Below are 22,541 nucleotides of genomic sequence, written 5' to 3'. Positions count from 1 at the left end.
CACTGGATACTACAATTTTGGAAAATTGGACAATTTTAAATATTGGCTCTTTCAATCTATAAAAATATTAAGTCCCTTTCCCACCCAGTGCTGGGGATTGAACCCAGGACCTAAGAAAGCATGCTAAGCAAGCATGCTATCACTCATCCTCAGTCCTCAGAATTTACAGATTCTATAAAAAGGTTTTATAAATAATTATTCCTCAGAATGTTATTTTCTTTGATGCTACTATGAATGGCACAATTAAACTTCATTTTCAGAAGAGTATTTGCATATACAAATAAGACTTATTCTATTGGGGTTTGTTTTGATTTTTTTAGCCAAAAGATGCAAATGGTGCCCAGGCTGATCTCAAATGCCCAGCAGAACCAAATGATCATCTTACTTCAGCCTCCTCAGCATCTGGGACCACAGGCATGCACCACCACACCTGCTTCCAACACACTTTAAAACTCATTAATTCTAACAGTTGACCTATTTTTGATTTTCTAGCCATCGTCATGTAACGATAATTGCCTTTTATCTTCTTACCCAATTATCTTCATCATTTCATTTTTTTATTTCTTATTTTTGTGGATAGGGCCTCCCATAAAGTAGCAAATATAGTTTTATTTTTCCTTTTTGAATTACTGGAGGTCTCCCAGTTTCATATATAGCAGGCAAGCGCTCTACTACAGAAGTAAACACGCACACACAGTCATTGAACATATTTTTTTTAATTCAAGCAGTAAGTCTATTTTTTACTTGAGCATACTTGATAGTCTGTTTAATATTCTTATGGGTATTTTTTCTCTTCTTTCTTCCTCTGCTTTATTGTTCTAATTTCCACCATTTTGTTAGCTTAATAGTTACAGAAGCTCTTCTAGGTCTACTGGAAGGAACGAATGGCAAACCTGAACTATCAAATTCTAAAATTACTCCCTACTTTATTTTCTCCTTAAACAATGTAAGAGCCTTCGAAATTAACTCCACTTACTACCCTCCCAACCTACATCGCTGTTAAGCCCACAAACATGATTATTGATTGCCTACGTATTTACCTGTCCATTGATCTTCATTACTTCCTGACAGCTCTGAGCCTCCATCTGGAATCATTTTCCTTCTGCCTGAAGAACTCCTTTTAGTTTTTCCTTTAGTGAGGGTCTGCTGGTGACAAATTCCCTTAATTTTTGTTTCCTGAAAATATTTTTATTTTACCTTACGTTTAAAAGTTATACTTATTGAGTAGAGAAGGTTGGCAGTTGTTTTCTCTCTTTTGGCTCCCATTGTTTTCTATTGAATACTCCACTAGATGTAGGCCCCATATTTCTGCCTTAGTAGTTTTCCAAAGCCTTGAAATATATATACATATATAGACACACATATATATATTTTCCAAGCTTTCAAAGTTAATATAAATTATCCTGGCTATCATCAACAGAATCTTTTTAAATGCCAATTTAGTGCAAGAGTGCCCAAATGAATAAAAATTATTTTAAATGTTAAGCAAAAAATAAACAAGTAAATAAATAAAATCTTTATTGAATAGAACCTGTACTTAAAGAATCAATGTTTTATGATTGCCAAAGGTTCAACAAGTCATGTCATGTAATGAAACAATTTATCAATCATAAGTGAAAGATAAAGAGACTTCATTTATTTTCTGCCTCATGTTTATGACCAGCATTAAAAATTTTTCTTTGAAAAAGGGTAAAGGGGTTAAAAAAATCACAACAAAAAAGTTTTTTATTACTATGAAATTAAGTGATTTCTATTAGAGAAACAAGACAAATGCCACCACACAGAATTTTTACATATTATAGTTGTCTTAGATATCATCTAAGATTAAAAACCAGAACATCTTTATGAACTGTTCCATCTATGACACAATTACAGCATAGACCCTGAAGAAAAACTTGAGACACTTCTAAATGACAAGCCTGATTAGGAAGCAGCAACTACTACAATAAATACTCATGTCAGACTCTCGATATATAATGGTTCTTACAACTCTTCCAACAAAAACAGAAGGGAATACGAGTCAATTCATGAAACTCTTATTACCCTACTACCAAAATGACACAAAGACACCATTAAAAATGTCACAGGCCAGCACCCTTACAAATACATATACATATACATATACATATATACACATATATAATATACATATATATATATATCCAAAAAAATCCTTCACAAACAAAATCCAACATCATCTAAAGAGAACTAACTATATGCACAACCAAGTAAGATCTATCCCAAGAATTTAAGAGTAGAGTAACATTAAAAATCAGTCTATACCACAGACTGACCTACATCCAACCAAAACTCAAATGCTCATTTTCTAACCCCTAATTTAGACGCAACTTTAGGAAGTAGTTAGGATTACATGACACTAAAAGGATGAGGTCCTAGATACAACATGATTGTTGATTTTGTAAGAGGAAGAGAGATCATGCTCAATGAAGACACATTGAGAAGCCAGCCAAATACAAACTAGGAAAATCAATCAACCAATCAATCAATCAATCAGCTATCACCATGCTCTTGGGCTGCCTCACCTTTAGAACAACAAAAAAGAAATTCAGGTTTCTCAAGCCATCTAGTACTACCATGTTTTATTATGGCAGCATTAACTAATATACTTATACACTAAGGAAAAAACATAATAAACACAGAAAAGCATGGGACAAATCCTCTACCTTTTTATGAAACATTCAACAATATAGGAAGAGAAGATCATTTCCTAAACCTAGCAGGTCCTCTGCATAAAACTGCACTTGAGGGGCTGGGGATTTAGCTCAGTGGTAGAGCGCTTACCTAGGAAGCACAAGGCCCTGGGTTCGGTCCCCAGCTCCGAAAAAAAGAACCAAAATAAATAAATAAATAAAACTGCACTTGTGTATCATATCTGACAGAAATCTTTCTCCCTAACATCAGGAAAGAAAAGAGTATCTATTCTCATAACTCCTACTTGATACCTACTGAACTACAGAGAGAGGTTCAAGGAAAGAAAAGGAGTATTCAGACTAAGAAAACTAGTGTAATTACTTTGTATATGGAAGGATCTTACATACAAAGAGTCTTAAGGACTCAAAAAATTTAGAGCTATTAAGTTCCACCAAGTTGCATGGTATAGGATCAATACTTTAAAGTGCTATTGTAGGCCTATACACTAGAGATAAACAATCAAAAATGAGTTTAACAAAATAACATCAAAATATTAATAAATGTAACATAACAGTACGAAACCTGTACACTAAAAAGTCTAAGGCTAGGATGCAACGTTTTAAAGAAACTTTATGTAATGAAAATATATGCTTCCTGCTCAACATGTTCATCTGCAGATTGAACACAATCACTCTAAAAATCTGCCTGCCTTTCTTAAGTAGTCCAGTCTTAGAAAAAAGATTAAGAACAAATAAGGCCTCTGACAAAATGAGCACATGTTGGTATTAATGGTGTTCTAAAAGGTAGAAAATCTACTCAACTTAGAACTTTGCATCTTAGAAAAGAGATGCGTAGTTTAAAGGACCTCTGAAACTTGATTAAAAGAGGTCATATATACTACAAGATGATATCCTTGAAAGGCTCATATTGAAAAGTTGGTCTTCAGTTTGGTACTATTAGAACCTTTAAGAAGTGGGGGGGGGGGGAGTCTAATACTAGAGGTTTTAAGTCACTGAAAGTGTACCTCAGTAACTATGGAAAAAGTTCTGTTATTTTACCTATTTCTCACATCCCAGACATTAAGCTCGTCTCACTGTACTTCCTGCCACACTGTGCTGTCTCACCACAAACCCACAAGTAATAGAACCTATCAATATAGACTAGATTGTCTCCAAACAGAGCCCAAACAAACTTTTCCTCTCTAAGTTGATTATCTCAAGGATTTTGTTATGGTATAAGAAAATGATCTCTCAGTCATCATTGTCAAATTGCTAAAAATAAGAGAATTCTTAAAAAAGCAACACAAAAGCATCAAATCACCTAAATAGTAATTCCCACTATACTAACAGAAAATTTATCAGCAGAAACTTTACAGGATGAGAAATATTCAAAGTCCTGAAAAATGAAACAAACAACCAATACTATACCCAGCAAAGCTGTCCTTCAGGAATGCAAGAGAAACATAGTCTTTTCAAACACAAAAATCAGTAATTCCCTGTCATCAGATTACCCATCCCTAAAAGAAATGTCTATTAAAGCTCTACATTGGAAGCAAAGACAATGAATATCAAAAAACATGTGCAAATATAAAACTCAATAGTTGTTCAGATATACAAGGGAAGAACCATACACAGAAGATCATCAAACCACAAACATATGTAGAAGGAACGAAAACTATACCAAAAATTAGAAAAAAAAGTAAAAATATAACAAGAGTGTATCATTACTTATCAATAATAAACTTGAATATAAACATTAAATCCTCAAAACAAAATGATGTAGACTGGCCCAATAGGGATTTTTTTTATTTATTTATTTTTTCAGAGCTGGGGACCGAACCCAGGGCCTTGCACTCGCTAGGCAAGCGCTCTACCGCTGAGCTAAATCCCCAACCCCCCAATAGGGATTTTTAAAAAGGGGCTCAATGATACTCTGCTCTAAGAAATTTACTTTCCTAGTGAAGTAATACACTTTCTAGAGGTGAGGGGCAGAAAAAGACATACCATGTAAACAAAACCCAAGCAGGAATACCCACATTTGTATCAGAATAAGTAGACGAAGTAAAAACTGGGGGAGACATGATATAATGACAAAAGAAATCCAACAAAAGGAAATAAATATCAACACAAATAAACAACAATATATATATATGTGCAAGTATGTGTGTGTATGTATGTATCTACACACACACACACACACACACACACACACACACACACACAATCTAAAAGAAGATTCTAATACAGCAATGAGACTCAAAACCCCATTTCCATCAATGGAAATATTCTCTACACAAAAACTAGAAAGAAACTGATATTTGAAATCATAGTTTATATATTATAGACCAAAGGGGCCAAGCAAGCACTTACAGAGTTATTTCATCCAATAGCTACAGAATAAGCACTATTCTCATCAGCATGTGGAACATTGTCAACAAATCAGAAATAAATCAGCACATGTATCTTTGATCAGAGTTGAATAAAACCCTCAAATGTATCTTTAGAAACTGCACAAGCACACGAACATTAAACATGTTCTTAAGTAAATAGACGAAATCAAAAGAAAATTTAAAATGTCTTAAGACAAACAAATTAAAACGACACCCTACACCCTATGGAGTAAAGCAAAAACAATACAGATGGAAGTTTATAATGCATTTCAGCCTACATATTTAACAAAAACAGTGCCACAGATCAACAACCAAAAAATCAAGGAAACACAAAACTTATAGTAGCAGGAAGAAATAAATAGCAAACACAGCAGAAATAGACTAAAATTTATAAAAAGAGGGCTAGAAATGTAGCTCAGTGACATAGCATGTGCACACAGATGCAGGCATGAAAAGGAGAGGAGAGGACAGAAAACAGATGATCCAAATAAAATCAAACAAATCAACAGGACAATACTACAACTGATCTTTTAGGAAAACAAATGATCATTAGGGACTATGATAAACAATGATAAACCAACAGACTGGAAAATCTATAAGAACTGTGTTTCTATAGACACAGCCCACAAAAATTGAACCATGACAACATACAAAGTCAACAAACTGATAACAAGACTAAATCAATAAAATAGGTCACGAGATATAAAAGCCCAGGACCTCATAAATTTTACATCTTTACAGATGTATACTGCTAATAAACAGATATAAAAATTCTCAAAAAATGCTAATGAATCAAATTCAACAACACATAAGAAATATTACGAACTATAATCAAGTGGGATTTACTTCAGGAAGACAAGAACGGTTCAATATATAAATCAACAAACATCTCATCAACATAATAAAAGGTGAAAACTGCATGATCATCTAATTGTATGCAGAAGAATATAATAAAATTAAACATTACTTTATAATAAAATATTTTTATTTGGGTGCAAAAATAACAACTCAGTACAATAGGGGCTGTAAATGACTATCCACAATTTACATCATATTCAATGGAGGAAAGCTAAAATTCATTTTCTCTGAAAGCGGTAATAAAACAAAGACACCCATATTGACCATTCAGATTCAGTATCAGATGAGAAACCTTAGTGCACCACAATAAGAGAAGTAAAGGGTATCAAATTATTCATTTGTAGAATCTTAAAACAAAAAACAAAACAACGACATACATATAGGTGTTTCACATGCATGTGTATATCTGCGCCACATGCAAGTCTGGTACATAGAGACTAGAAAAGGCTATCAGACACCCTGAAACTATAATTACAGCCATGTAAATGCTAGGAACACACACAGGTCCTCCACAAGAGCAGCAAGCACTCAATTGATGAACCGTTCCAGCCCCAGATGACAATTTCACTAAGGAAAAAAAAAACTATACTCCATTAAAATATTTTTAAAACTGAAAAACAAGTTCAATAAAGGTATAGGATATATAAAAATCAACAGACAAAAAGCACCTGTTTTATATATTGTTTGTTAAAAGGTTACCAAGAAAGGTATCAATAATAACAACATCTAAATATTAATTTGACCAAAGACATGAGTGATGTCTAGAATGAAAGTTACAAAATATCAAAAGAATGAAACTGAGGACACACATACCAAACAAAGTTTCATGTTCATGAATTAGAAGAATATAAAGTATCCATAATACTCAATCAACAAATTCAATTGCAATTCATATCAGAATACCAATAACCTTCACAGAACTACAGAAAAAGCAACCATAAAATTCACATAGACCCTAAAATAATTCTTAACAGACATAAAAATCTTGAGCAAAATAAAGGTGGATCCACTATAATAGCTACTTCAAAACATAGTGCAAAACTATAGTAACTAAAACAGCATGATACCAGAAGCTGGGGCACCCAAGGAATGTAACAAAAGCAGTTGACCCGTTAGGGAAAAGAAGGCATCAACTAAATAAGTCTCTTCAGTAAATTGTACTGGGAAACTTCACTATCTATATATATAGGGAAGTAAGTCTGGCATGGTGGCTTAAACCTTTAATCCCAAAGTCTTCTGTTAGCTCAAGATCAACCTGATGTATATGGTGAGTTCCAGGACAGCTAGAACTACACAGTAAGACCCTGTCTCAATAATAATGATGATGATGATGATGAATTAAATAAATACAGAATAAAACTAGACTTCAATCTCTTATTACAAAAGAAATCGATCCAAATAGTATCAGATTCTCAAATGGTTTGAATAAGAACAGCCTCCAGAAGTTCCTATATTTGGATGCTTGGTCCCAGTTAGTGAACTGTTTGGGAAGAATTAGAAGGATTAGGAGGAGTTGCCTTGTTGGATGAAGTGTGACCTTGTGGGAAGAGGTGTGTCACTAGGTATAGGCACTGAGGTTTCAAAAGCCTCTGCCAGCCTCAGTCTCTGTCTACTGCCAAAAGTCACAATGTAAAGCTCTCAGCTACTTCTCCAACACTATGGCTGCCTACTATTATACTGTGCCACTCTCCGCCATGATGTCGGTGGACTAATATCCTTCCAAAACTGTAAGCAAGCCCCCAGTACAATGTTTTCTTTTATAAGAGTTGCCTTAGTTATGGTGTTTCTTCATAGCAATAGAACAGTAACAAAGACACACAAGTATAAGAGACTACTAAAACAAAACGTAAGGGACATGAACATGCAATGGTGCACATAGAAAAGTCAGAGACAACCTTGGGTGCCAGCTCTTCCCTTCTACCTTGCTTTGAAACAATATCTCTCCATATTATCTGTTCACTGCTGCATACCATTCTCCTGCCTCTACCTATCTTACCACAGAAGCACAGAAAAGTACAGAAGTATTCTCCCATGCCTTACTTACAGGAGTTCTAGAGATTCAAGCTCAGTCCTTAACTTTTGGTGTGTTTTACCCAAGTTACTTCACTAGCACAGAATTCTTTAGTGTTGGTTTCTGTTATTGTTCTTTTGTTGTTGTTTTGAGACATAATCTCATGTATTTCTGGCTGGCCTCAAACTCATTCTGTAGCCAAGGATGCCATTCAATTCCTCATACTCCTGCTTTTACACTTCCTGACTGTCTAGAAGGCATGAGCCACCATACCCAGCCATCCAAAAGATTCATTCATATATAAGGGACTCAAACAATTCAACAGCAAAATATAATAATTTAAAGTGGGCAAATAACTTGTGTAGACATATTTAAAAGACAACATACAAATAGCAAACCAATGTATAAAAAATTTTGATATCACTAATTATCAAGAAAATATAAAGACAAATATTGTCTCAATCCTGTAGAAAGGGCTACTAATAAAAGATTTTAAAATGGCAAGTTCTAAAAGGGATGTGACACAGGGGAAGCACTACTGTAAGAATAGTGTTAAACAGCAGAACCATTCAAAAAAACAGGACACAAGTCCCTTGGAAAACTAGAAGCATAACCACTTATAATGGAAAATGCCACTACTGATGCATATCTAAAGGAAATAAAATCAGCATGCCAAGGTAACGTCTGCTTTCTTCTGTTTACTACAAAATATTACCAACGGGAATCAGTCCAGGGGTCTACAGATGGAGAATGGATAGAGCGGTCACCCAAGTTTGACAAGGACAAAGGGATGGAAAGAGGATGATTAATGGATGGATATAAGGGTATAGGTAGCTAGGTGTAATAACTTTTTTTTTCGGAGCTGAGGATCGAACCCAGGGCCTTGTGCTTGCTAGGCAAGCGCTCTACCACTGAGCTAAATCCCCAACCCCATAACTTCTATTGTTCTATAGAACAGATAGAGTAACTATGACTTACAACAATTAACTGTATTTCAAATAGCAGAGAGAATGTTCCCAGTACAAAGAAATGACAGACAAGACAATTACCATGATCTGATCATTACACGTTGTATACATGTGCTGAAATATCGGAGTTTTCTAATAAATACATATAATTACTGTATGCCAGTTTAAAACATTTTTTTTTTTTTTTTTTTTTTTTTAAAGATTTATTTATTTATTATGATTAAGAATACCAGAAGAGGGCACCAGATCTCATTATAGATGGTTGTGAGCCACCATGTGGTTACTGGGATTTGAACTCAGGACCTCTGGAAGAGCACACAGTGCTCTTAACCGCTGAGCCATCTCTCCAGCCAGTTTAAAACATTTTAAAAAGACATGGTACTGCATTATGATGCATATGTAGACCAATAGAACAACACTAAGAACAAGGAAATAAACTCTTACAATTATAAGTAGTTGATTTTCAACAGACATAACAATTGAATAGTAAAGACTAGTCTTTTCAACAAAGAGTGTAGTGATTACTGGGTATCACAAGCAAAAGAATGAAATTGGATTCTATCTTCCATAGCATACAAAAATTAACTCAAATTGAACAAAAGACCTAATTATAAAAGCAACTATGAAACTCTTAGAGGAAAATACAGGCATAAATCTTCATAATGTTGTTAGGCAATCCTTCATCAAAAACAACACAAAGAAAAGTGCATGGTACAAACCTGCAAATCTCAGTACTCGGGAGGTAAAAGAGGAAGATCCCTTAAGCCTGAGGCCAGCCTGGGCTGCACAGTAAGAGCTGTCTTTAATTTACAAAAAAGGAACATAAACAAATTCAATGATGCAAAGTTTAAAATTGATTTTTAAGACAGGTCTCACTATGCTTTTCAAGCTGGCCTGGAACTTGCAATGTTCCTGCTTCCACCTCCTAAATTGTGGGACTACAGGCAAGCATTATCACACCTAGCAAAATTTAAAGCCTTTATACGTCAAAGCATACCATAAATAAGTAGAAAGACAAGCCACAGAATAGATCAAGTATTATAATCATATTATTTCATAAAGGTTTGCTAGCCAGAAGAAAGGCTTATAACTCAGCAATAAAAAAGACAAACCACCTAAAACATGGACATAGGATCTCATTAGGCATTTGTCCAAAGGATGTACACAAACAGCCAATAAGCACATGAAAAACATGCTCAATGACACTGGTGAATGTAAATCAAACCACAATGAGATGATCACTTCACATCCACAAAATGGCTATAATTAAAAAAAAAAAAAGTGCTGGCAAGGATGAGGAGAAACTGGAACCCTCATGCATTGCTGGAGGTAACAGAAAATAGTAGAGCCACTTTGGAAAACAGTGAGGCAGTTCCTCAAAAACAAGTTATCATATGACCCAAAAATTCCAGTCCTACATATATACCCAAGAGAACTGAAAATGTATGTTCACACAAAAATTATACACAAATATCCATAGCAGCAATATTCATGGTAGCCAAAAAAAGTAAAAACAACCTAAGCATCCATCAGTTTTGAATGAATAAATAAAACATGGTATTATTTTTATAATGAAATATTATTCAGCCATAATGAGGTAATTATACATGCTATGATATGAATGAACCTTAGCTATATTATGCTAAATGAAAAGTCAGACACAAAAGGTCACATAGCATATGCTTGTATTTGGGGTAAGTACCTAGAATGGTCAAATCTTTTGAAACAGAAAGTAAATTAGTGCTTGCCAGAGGTTAGATATCCAAGGGAGTATAGCCTGACTATTCATTAAGTATGTGGTTTCCTTTTAAAGATGAAAATAGAATATATCACTTTGTGCATATACTAAAGATTTCTGATTTTCAGTTTAAAGGGGGGATGTTTATGATAAAAGAATTACATTGCAACAAAAATAAATATAAAATAATCTCCGTACCAAGTGTTCTACCCCATTAGCAGACAGAGTGATCCTTCTATTTGTAGTTTTTTTTTTCTTTTCTTTTTTTTTTTTTTTCCGGGGCTGGGGATTGAACCCAGGACCTTGCGCTTCCTAGACAAGCGCTCTACCACTGAGCCAAATCCCCAACCCCCTCAGAGTGATCCTTCTAAAGTGTGAGTGCAATAATACAATCACCTTTTCATAGTCCTGAGATGGCTATCCACCTCACTGTCATAAAGTCAATGTTCTCACCTTAACCTATAGAAATGTCAGCATGTTTTCTGAGACAAGGTCTCACTGTATAGCATGGCTGGTCTAGAACTTTGTAGATCAGGCTAGTCTTGAATCCATGGAGACCAGCCTGCCTCTCGTGTATGCTGGTATTAACGGGGTACATGACTGCACCCAGATAACTTACTAAGTTTTATAGAGTCTGTTCCTCTTCTTTTTCACCTGTTATGTTGCACCTAACACTCAGTCTCCACTGGAGTTACACTGGTCTCTTCATTTCTTTTTTTTTTTTTTTTTGGTTCTTTTTTTCGGAGCTGGGGACCGAACCCAGGGCCTTGCGCTTCCTAGGTAAGCGCTCTACCACTGAGCTAAATCCCCAGCCCCGGTCTCTTCATTTCTGATGAGCGCGACACTCTTCTTCCTCAGGGTCTTTGTCAAAAACTTTTCCTCCATACATGTATGTATGTGTGTGTGTGTGTATATACATACATATATTTATATATATACATATACATACATACACACATATACATGCAAACCTGGTACTGAGCAACTTTCAAATACCAACCTAAATGTCACTTTAAAAAAAAATCCCTCGTTTATATGGTAACTTATTTTCTGTCTTACTAAACTACACTATATCTTCCACGAAAAAAACCTTGTTTTGCTCATGATCACATTCTCATACTCTTAATCTATATCTGCAAACCTGCAGACTCTCAACAAAATCCACTCAGTGAATGAATAAATGAGTCTAATACAATGTAAAGGAAACCTCACGACCAAGGGCTGGTTGTTACTGTATTGGAGGGAGCCTCTCACCTGTTCCAGGTTAGGGTACCGCACACGGCAATAGCTGCAGTACCCTTGTCTTTTCTGCATCTTTTTCAGGCAGCCAGTCAGTCAGTCAGGAGGCTACTGGCCTCCAACAGTCAAACTGCAAAGAAAGGGGAAAAGCATTAAAGTACAGTAATTCCTTATTACTTTAGGAAAAACAGCTCAAAATCATTTTTGTTTTTCAAGACAGATTTCACTATATACCTTAAGCTGACATAGAACTCACCATATACTCTAAAACCTACCTGAAAATAAGCACAATCCTTCTGCCTCAACATCCCGAGTATGGGAATAACAAGCACAAATCACCACACCGAACTCCCACCGGCCCCACCTCTACCCGTGAGGGAGGTAATGCAAAGCAGGCATAAGCTCCTGAGTCCGTCTCCACATCACTGGCAAACAGTTTGTTGCCAGTTATCTGAAGATGATTAAGGTTTTTACAATTTTCTATCGCTCCAAGTTACTAGGAAATTATTCAGGATGAAATACAGCACTAAATTTCTAAAGATCATATTACTGTAGTATATTCTAACACAATTTTCCTGCATTCTTATACAAAAACTCCAGCTTATCTGAACTTGTGGTATTTAATGCTCTATCTTGAGAGTTGAAGATGCCATGCAGCAGTTGAATGTTTAGTGCTTACTAACTATATATGTAAGAGGGATTATTAGAAAAGTGATAATTTGAGATTATAGGGTTTGGTTTGGCTTGAGTCTTGCTGTGTTATTTATGTCAATCTCAAACTCATGATCTTCCTGCCTCTGCATCCCAAATGCTAGGATTATAAACATGGGCCTTGACAACCAGCTTTCTTTTCCCTATTCTTTTTTTTTTTTTTTTTTTTTTTGGACAACTAACAGGTGGGAGGAGCACTATTTTTTATTTACATGTATGTGGCTCCCATTATCTGCATGTTAATTTAATCTCCAATAGCTCTACTTACACATTACTAATTATTTGAAATTATCCAAACAGATCATTATAAACCTGCAATTTCCTGTTGAGATTTAAACAGCAGAAATGTCCTGGTAAAGAATGCCAGCACGTGTGTTATCAGTGACTTTGGTTTATCCATGAGGCTAACTAAAAACAGGTTGGTGCTAGGGCTATAAGTGAGGCCCTATTATAATTTATCAGAGTTGCTTAAAGCCAAGAATAATTAAAATGGCCTCTGAATCATCAAACTTTTCTAGTACAAGTTACACAAATATGGGGAATTTTTCCTACTACTATCCTACTACTACTACTTTTGAGATTTCTTGACCAATAAATGGCTTACTCATTTTTACCCACCTAAAACTGTAAGTCTTCCATAATATATGCAAATTTGAAAATCAAGCTGAATGCTAAAATCATTCTTCTAACTCTAAATGAGAATTAGGAGTTAGGGCCTATGATTCAGAATTTTTTTTTTTTTTTTTGAAGCTGAGGACCGAACCCAGGGCCTTGCGCCAAGCGCTCTACCACTGAGCTAAATCCCCAGCCATGATTCAGAATTTTTAAGGATTCTGCACACTATTCAAAAGGGGGCTCTGAGTAAGCCGTACACGCCTGCCTTGCAATGTGGCTCCTCGGTATTGTGCTTTGCTTATAAATGAAACCCCTTGCTGCTTTGCAAAAAAAAAAAGTATTCATCTCTTGTAGCCCCTTCTACTCTCAGTCTTTTATCTTTTAAGTAAATTTACATTTACTGTACTAAAAGAGAGATTGATTCCCTAGATAATCTCGACACACAGCCAATTAATTTGTTGGTAATATTCTCCCTTCCTCCCTCCCTCTCCCTCCCTCTCCCTCCCTCCCGCTCCCTCGCTCTTCCAGCTACATATACACAGTCTCAGTTATTTTAATAAACTCAATGTAGTGTACTTGCTGGTTTGTTAAAAGCTAAAAACAGAATTTCAAATAAGCTTTTCACGTTTTAATCTAATATTTAAACATTTGTCTGTTGGAAAATATATTTAGAGGGAAAAGGCAGAAACAGTCTCATGCATCGCGCAGACGACCTTTTTCCGCCCTCATCCTCAGCTTCTCAAGCACAGGGATTATAGGCGTGTGTGACTAAGCCCAGCTCTGTGACATTAGTACTTCTAAGCAAGAGTATTTGGCAATGTAAAAGAGTTAACTATTAAAATCGATGGTAAAAATGAAATTCCATCCTCAAATCTAATAAAATGTGAATAGGAAAGCTTTATCAAGCTGATATTCCATCACCATCATTTACCTATTATTACTCTGTACTGAGAAATATTGCCTTTCTGATTTCCCACACTTACAGGGGAAACAAATCAACTAAACCAGAATCTGAAATAAGATATGTGACAATTTAACACTGAATCTTTTTCCTCATTAATTTACCTCATTTATTAATTGAAAACCAGCGAATAAGACAAAGATCACAGTTATATTTATACATAAGCCAGTTTTTAGGCTAAGTAAATCCTAAAGGGGTACATTTATCCTAGAACATAAAACTAAACTTTGAAAATTATAACATAAGGAATGTTTCAACCACTTCTTTAATATTCAATTCAAACCTTTCCTGAATGAATGGCTAGCGCTCTAGCCTGTGACTGCAAAGGCACTACCTGATGTCTCTATGTCTTCAAACCAGGAAGTTACAACGGATCAGAAGTATGTGCTGACAGTTTTTAAATTTCACATTCCAGGACCTCACCTAAAACTTCCCAAATCCAATTCTCCTGGGGTAGGAAGATAGCATGTATATATTACAGAATTAAAATATTTAGGGGTTGGGGATTTGGCTCAGTGGTAGAGCGCTTGCCTAGGAAGCGCAAGGTCCTGGGTTCAATCCCCAGCCCCGAAAAATAGAAAAGGAAAAAAAAAATTCAAGCTGATTCTAAGTTGACCCAATTTTTATGAACTAATAAAGTTTTTAATTATTAAAAGGATCATTTATCCAGAGTCTAGAATTATACTGCTTTGCATAAGTCGATATTTTTATATTGATTTTAAATTCTACTAGAACCTGACTGATTGCTTGTTTTTAAAGTAATGAGCAGCTTACCTTGGGCAGAAAAGGGCAAGCATTCCATCAACTGCATTAGTCTTGACAAGCATCTGTAAATTAAAATAAAACCACTTTTTAGACACTGTACAAGCTTCCTCTAGTAATACTGGCATTTTAAAAGTAACACAATTATTTCCAGTGACAGAAGAAAACATTAAATCTTGAACATAAAGCACATTACATACTACCATCCACTGACTTTCACAGCATAGCCTCCCTAGTAGGTACTGTGGAGCATGACTGCGGGCCAGCAAGCCCCCGTGCACTCGGAGCTCTGGCTCAGGAACAGCAGCTGTGAAAGAAGAGGAGGAGGCGCACCCGCTCCTGCAGCACATTAGGGAAACAAAATTGTCCAAAGCCAAACAAGCTTCTGGAGAAATCTCAAAGGAAAGCACACATGTGAGACTGAGTGTAGGTCCAAGACCCAATTCTCAGCTACCATATTAGTTTTAATAAAAAATACTATCACTTCTTATTTTCCATCTGTACCAGTGAAGAATTAAACAAAATGATGGAATTTTTAAATTTCTTATAATTATGGTTCAGGTGTTGACCTGTGCCACTTGTAAAGAAAAATTCCGACACTTTCAAAAGAACTGATAGGACCGTGTCTTACTCAGAGCGTATGAATCCCGGCACCTGCCTGCTCCAGAAACTCCGTCCTAGGAGCTTTAGGGGATAAACACAAGCTCTCCTGCCGCCAAGGAGTATAAAATGGAACTGGAAAGGCAACGCACACGTGTGAAGTGGTGCCTGAGAACTGACAAGTAAAAATAGTAAGCGTGAGGCAGTGAGCAAAGCTGGGTGGGAGAGCCCTTGCCTAGCATGCAAGAAGCTTGGACTGGATCCACTGCTGCCAATAATAAAAATGTGATAATGGCTTTAATTATCAAGATCAACTTAGAAATCTAATGGTCAAGGATGTAAAAGGGATAATAGTTTTTTGTTTTGTTCTGTTTTGTTTTTTAGCCAAATTTTGGAAATGAGTTTCTTACAATAAGGTTAGGAAAAAATTGTCCAAGTAGCAAACAAAATAGGTATAAAAAAAGAAAAGGTATTAAGTGCATTTGGAAATAGTAAAGTAGTAAGTTTTGCTGAATGAAAGGCTTGATTTGAGAATTTAAGGGGCAGCAAACCAGAAAAAGTAGGTTGAATTTTTGAAATGACAATAGTCAAAAGCCAACACCCCCCAAAAAAGAATATAGAGTAGGAACTTCTTTACAAGAGGTATATTAGTGATTTGAAAAAATTATAAAAGGACAATTCACATTAGTTTTCACTAAAAACTGACCATTTTAATACAAAAGACATTTCGTTACGCAACTGTGAAAACACGTAAAGAAGATAAAACAAGCTGCAATCCTTTCTTACCGTTTGTCACACAGCACAGAGAGGGAATGAGTGATGCTGGACATCCCATACGACCACCCTCTGCTCCCATTTAAACACACGTGATAAGTACCTTCCCATACCATCACACAGAATTCCAAAATAGAATATTTAAAGGCAGTATAGTCTTTCATTTTATTTGTGCAAGACAAAATCTCTCTTATCCAACAAAATAAAAGCCAGTAGTTGGTAGCCAATAATTTAAAAAACACATATGTAATCTTAATATTTTAATTTAAAATGTATAGCATATATCTGTTTAAAATCAGGTTAGTTTTGGGTTTTTTGGTTTTGTTTTTTCTTTTTCTTTTTTTTTCTCTGATGTTTGGAGAGATTTTTGTCTGGGTTTTTTTTTCCTTCTTTCTTTTTGTGGACAAATTAACCTGTATTCAAGACATATTTTTTTCCCAGATTGTATGATTCACTCTCAATAAGTCTCCCGTTCACTGCTGTAGAACAGGACAAGAGTCTAAATCCATTTTCAAATCCAAGAGTAGAATTATGATTGTTTTCCATTTTTCCCAATCCCTTACAGACATCATACCCAGTTATATCTTTTGGAAGAGAAGCCTTTTTTTTTTTTAAGTCCAAAACACTCCATTTATTTTCTATAAAAATTCTAATACTATTTTTAATGACAATGTTCACACTCCTCATTTCACTGGTTTTTATAATATCTAAAATTGTATAAGCCAATCCAGGGCAGTGAATAGAGATATCTGAATTACCTGGAATGCTTTTGCTGCTGCTGCTTCTTTTTTTTGTAAAAAAAAAAATATTTTTCTAGAGCTGAGGACCAAACCCACAGCCTTGAGCTTACTAGGAAAGAGCTCTACCACTGAGCTAATCCCCAGACCCTAAAAAACATTTCTTGCTCATCTGCGCAAGAGATAAACCAATAATATTGTTGAAATGGTTTGGAATTATATTGTCTTTGAACTGACTGTGTCACTGTAATGAGAGCTAGCAAAATTCAGAATCCTCACTGGAAATATTTCTCGACTGCCTGACAAAAGATATCAACTTAATAAAAAAAATAAGAAAAGACATTACAAGGATATCTGTTTTTAAATAAAACTGAGCTGGTTGTGGTGGTACACACCTATAATCCCTGCATTTGGGAGACTGACACAAGACGCTTATGAATTTAAGGGCCGCCTGGGCTACATATTGAGACCCTGTCTCAAAAATAAAAAATACATTAGAAAGTTAAACTTCAGACAAACAAACCCCTGCGATCTAAATTACCTGTCTACCAGTAGGAAATATGAGAAGCAATCATAATTATAACAATGGCCAAGCCATATATTTAAAAAGACCATGTTAATTCGGTGTCAGTTCCTTCATAGAACACTATCAACTAATTTTCACCTTTGCTTTTTTTTCCTTTTGGATTATCCATGCTATGCTGGTTTCCCGGTGGCGACAAGCATCCTGGACACTTCCATTGGGTCCTAATAAAATAATAATAGCTAACCGTGAGCACTTAATCTGAGCCAGGCATGCTGTCAACAGCTTCATATGCATTATCTAATCAAAATATAGGAGGCAAACCAAGGTTTAGAATAAGGATGGATATATTGTTCCAGGTCTCATACCAAAAACAGGGTGGCTGGTGAATCTGAGCAAATGCTGCTTCAGTTCCTTACCGTCTATAAAATGTTTTAAAATAATAATGTAGAATAACTTTTAGAAAAAAAGTCTTAATATTATGTGAAAGAAAACAATTAGTAACCAAATTTGGTACACTACATAACTGTCACTACTCCAAAAACGAAAAAGGATAAAATTAGCATTTAGCTTAATTCCATCATTTTTCTTTCTGAGTCTTGAAAGTATTTTGGTGACTTCAAGTTTATTTAGCATGAGACCACAGGAAGCAATAAAATTTTTATATTACAACCCAATGCTCAATGAGTGGATGCGCGCGCGCGTACACACACATGCACACACATGCACACCCAATTTTTAAAGGTTTCACAAAACACCCTAGCTGTATACATTCTGGTATCTTCCCTGTTATCTTAATTCATTTTTTAATGTTAGTCATGAATAACTACATCAGTCTTAAAATTGATCAACCAGTAGAAAATTGCAGTACGAAAAACAGTGCCCCAAATTATGAGGAAGAGTAAACAATATTTTATAGAAACCGGTTGCTACCCTGATTTCAGCTTTCTTCCAGCCAATGGGCTGACTACTGCAGTGATACGTAATCAAATTTTCAACGAGTTTCTAGCTAGCATTTTACGCTTTGGTTTCAGACCATACAGAAAAAGTCCTCGATGTATTAAGTGAAAAGAAGGAGAAATAAACACCCCGCTTATGTAAAACACGCGTATGAAGTAAAGTACATGAACGTATACATTCTCAAAAAGAAGGGGCTGATAATCTGAAATTGTTAATGGACTCTCTCCAGTGGATGAGATTTGCTACGCGCTTTCTTCATGCCCCTCGCCGCCACTCGGAGCATGTAACTGCAGCAAAAAACAAATACACATAAAAAATACTATCATTTAGGAACGAAAACGGTTTTTAGTGCCTTGCGACGGGCATCTTTTCCTTTTCTTTCACGAGCTACCCACAACTGTCGTCAGAAAACCGTAGGACCTGGAAAGGGCCTTCTTGGGAGCAAGTAAGGACGATGGTGTCTTTAACCAGCTCTACACAACTGTTGCACGACGGCAGCAAAGAGATCGTTAACACGCACACACTCACACGCCGCAGCATCGACAGTCCCCAGCAAAACTCCGCGGCGAGAAAGGCTGGGGACCAAGCGCGCAGGCAACGCGGGGAAGGGGGTGTGTGGACAGGTGGCGCCAAATACCTCGCGCGGCCGAGTCGAACCGCAGCCCGCTGCCCTCCCTGGCCTTGCCCGCGTCCCTGCCGTCTCCGGGGCCCACCTCCTCCCTCCGCCCGGACCCGCGGCCGCCCCGGGGCTGAGCGCCGTGGGATCGCCCGAGTCCGTCGCGGCAAGCGCGGGAGCCCAGGCGAGCCGTCTACGCTGCTCCCGGGCAGGAAACCGGTTTCCCGGGCTGCACACCGCCCCAGCCTGGCCCGCCACGGCACTCACCTCCGTGGAGGCCGCCTGCTCTCCTTCCGGGCTGCTGCGGGCCGCGGCCGGCCTGGGTGCGCTGCCCGCCGCTTGGGTTCCGCCGCGCCGCGAGGACCCTCGAAGCGTCCCGAAGCCGCCCGGCCCCCGGCCACGCCCGACCGGAGCGAAGGAACAGAGCTGAGCGGAGCGCGTGTCGCTCGACGCGGGCTCCGAGTCGCGACTGGTCTCGGGCTGGCAGGGGCTGGCCAAGGCACCGCAGCCCCACTGCAGCTCTGACGTCAGCGAAGGTGCGAACGCTGGGCCCCTTCTGACGCACGGCCCGGCGCCGCCCCCGGCCCCCGCGCCAGCCCCCGCCGCTGAGAGCCCCTTCCTCCCTCTCTTAAAGCGCACACTTCCTGCAGGCGCCGCCCCATGCGGCCCCCGTCGGAATCAGAGCTTGGGGCTCGGGGCTCGGGACTTGGGGGTTGGGGCTTGTAGGTTGGGGCTTGGGGCCAGGACCCAGAGCCAAGCTTCAGCTTTTGAAGAAATCAATCCCAAAATGACCAGATGAAAAATGGCTCGCAAAGCAACATGTGAATTCAGGCAGGGAGAATGGCGTTCAAAGGGTTAATGGAATGCTTGGTTGCCCAGAGTCTGCAATGAGGTGCCTCAACCAAAAGCTGCTTTTCAAAGACCCGTTTACTCAGGGCTAGACACTGTTTTAAGGTTGCTTTCTGGTTCTGCGTTTCACGGCTAAAGAGTAACCATAAAATGAATCCATAGAACCCCCTTCAACAAAGGGAGAGATCCAGGTTCCTTTAAAGAGGCAAAGTAATCAAAGCCCTAATAAGCACAAAGGATTATGAATATTAACAAATATATTTGCCCTCAAGTACATTCACTACCCTGTCTTCTACAAAAGCAATAGTGAGCAAAAGCAGGCAACGTAAGTGCTGGGGGGCGGGGGGGGGTGCACAAAGCTAAATCGGACACTACTGAATATATACTAAGAATCTGTGATGAAGAAAATAATCGTTACCTAAAATAAGAACAGCCTCTGAAAGCAATATTTATTTCCTTCACCAGTTCCTTTTTCTTTTGCAGATAGGGTGTCCACTAAGTAGCTCAGGCTGGTCTCAAACTCTTAATTCTCTTGCTTTGCTCTCCCTAGTGCTTGAAATACAAGTACCGCTGAAGGCAGGGAGCTATCTATGCATTGTGTAAAATATTCTTGGTGGCTTTAGAAGGAGCAGTTCTCACTGCCTTTCAGGAGACTCAGCCCAGCCACTCAACACACAGCACACAGCAGCCGAACCTTGTGCTATACTCCCAGGCTCTAGATTTCTTCTAAAACACCAAAAATACAAATGTCTTTAAGAGAAATGTTGTATACATATCAGCCTTGGAATTATCGAAGAAACCCAGTCACGCATTAACCCATCCCTCCAGACATAACTGTATTTCAGCTAAAGCACACTTTTTTTTAAACTCTTCCCACTTCAAAATCTCCGAAATCAGAGTGCATCTTAAAAACTCGGAGCCTCTTGATTTTTGTTGGCCAGGTGGCAGTATTGCTTCCACATTAAAAAAAAAAAAAAATGTATGCAGCTGTTCAAAACTATTCTCGATTCAAATGAGTAAAATGCATTGTTTAATGAAACCCATAACCGTACAAGAAAGGGAATTATTAGACATCTCATTGCTCAAACTTGAAAACAACGTGCAAGCTTCTGCTAGCTCCAGACAGCGCGGGCGCACAGGAACACACACTCGAACGTGTGCATATAAATAATAAACATGGAAAGAGATTTTCTGCGGAAAGGGATTTTTTTTTCTGAGAAAAGGATTTTTCTAAAACCAAAAACAGTTTCCCCAGCACTTTGAAATGAGGGTGACAGAAAGGGCTAAAATCTATTACCAGTACCCAGTTACTCAGCAAGGTTAGTTGTCAGTGCTCTGAGGGACCTGTAGCTGGACAGTGAAAACAGCAAGCCCAGTGGGCAGGGTGCCATGTTCCTGCAATCCCCAGCACCCAGAGGGCATGAGGATATATCATATTTGAGGCCAGCCTAGGCTACACAGCAAGACCTTCACACACACACTCTCTCTCTCTCTCTCTCTCTCTCTCTCTCTCTCTCTCTCTCACACACACACACACACATAAACACAAACTATAAAACTAATTCAGTACTAAAATTAAAAAAATCACCTTAAATATCTTTTTCCTTCTCTTTTCTTTTTTTTTTTTAAACTGATGGCCAAGCGGCTCACTTATAATCCCTTTTAAACTTTAATCGGAAAAACTGAAGAGAAAGACCATGGCTTGGAGATCACCTGAAATCACTGCCATCTTCTTCGATCAAGAAGGTGCCAGCATCAAAATTTGAGGGAGAGGTTGGGTTAACTGCTTGAATGACTAAGATCTTATGCATTGTTAGCAGCCTAGAACATTTCAACTTATATCTATAATTTAAATATTATATGGAGGGTTAGTACATATGTGTTGTTAGGTATGCCAGGCACGGAGCTCCTGCGTCAAAAAGACCCAAGTAGAGGTCAGAGGACTAGAAGAGCCACACCTCTTCATCATAGGTTCCAGGGTTTGAACTCAGGTTGTCAGGTTTACATGACAAGCTGAATCATCGCGCCTATCACCAGCATTTTCGTGTCACAGAAAATGTACTGCATGGAAAAAATCACAGCAATCAACAGCTGACTCAAGGCATGAGTCACAAAAATTAAGGTCTGAATTTGAGAAAGCTTTTTTGGAACATCTCAAGCAATTTTACTTCTATTTCTTCTTATATACACTGATGTATATATGATGTACAAAGTCTGGAAGGGTGTTTTACATGTAAGGAAATAACAAACTATCCCTGTCTTATGGGATGCACATAATTTTTCTTCCAATGTAACTCTAACCCACAATATTAGAGGCAATGCCATTCTGCATCAGATTACAGCCCATTTTAGAGCTGATTTCTGTCTACTGTAATGAGAGATGGGAGACTTCATTATCAATAAGAGAAGATCAAAAAGTTGTAATTTCCCATTTCCTTTTCAAACAATTATTGAGGTGTGACCTTAGTCAACAGGTTTCCTTGCACCCCATCTCCCCCCTAGTATACCTGGTCTTGGGAGAACAGAATCCTAAGTATATATTCTCTCAGATTTTATTACCTTAAATTAAAACAATGCT

At 37.6% G+C, this 22,541-nt stretch overlaps 1 protein-coding gene across 1 annotated transcript in view; it reads right to left on the bottom strand.

The window, feature by feature from the left end:
* Positions 1 to 19,585, bottom strand: part of Zdbf2 (zinc finger, DBF-type containing 2) — a 38,834-nt gene extending 19,249 nt beyond the window's left edge. The window contains 3 exon segments of the mRNA NM_001427679.2: positions 11,871 to 11,985; positions 14,917 to 14,969; positions 19,382 to 19,585. Of these exon segments, the coding sequence (NP_001414608.1) occupies positions 11,871 to 11,930 (60 nt within the window). The 5' untranslated portion in view covers positions 11,931 to 11,985; positions 14,917 to 14,969; positions 19,382 to 19,585.
* Between the last annotated feature and the right edge of the window lie 2,956 nt (positions 19,586 to 22,541).

The sequence above is a fragment of the Rattus norvegicus genome, chromosome 9 (genome assembly GCF_021556685.1).
Source record: "Rattus norvegicus strain SHRSP/BbbUtx chromosome 9, alternate assembly SHRSP_T2T, whole genome shotgun sequence".
NCBI classification, from domain to species: Eukaryota; Metazoa; Chordata; class Mammalia; order Rodentia; family Muridae; genus Rattus; species Rattus norvegicus.
This window is presented reverse-complemented; position numbering and strand designations above follow the sequence as displayed.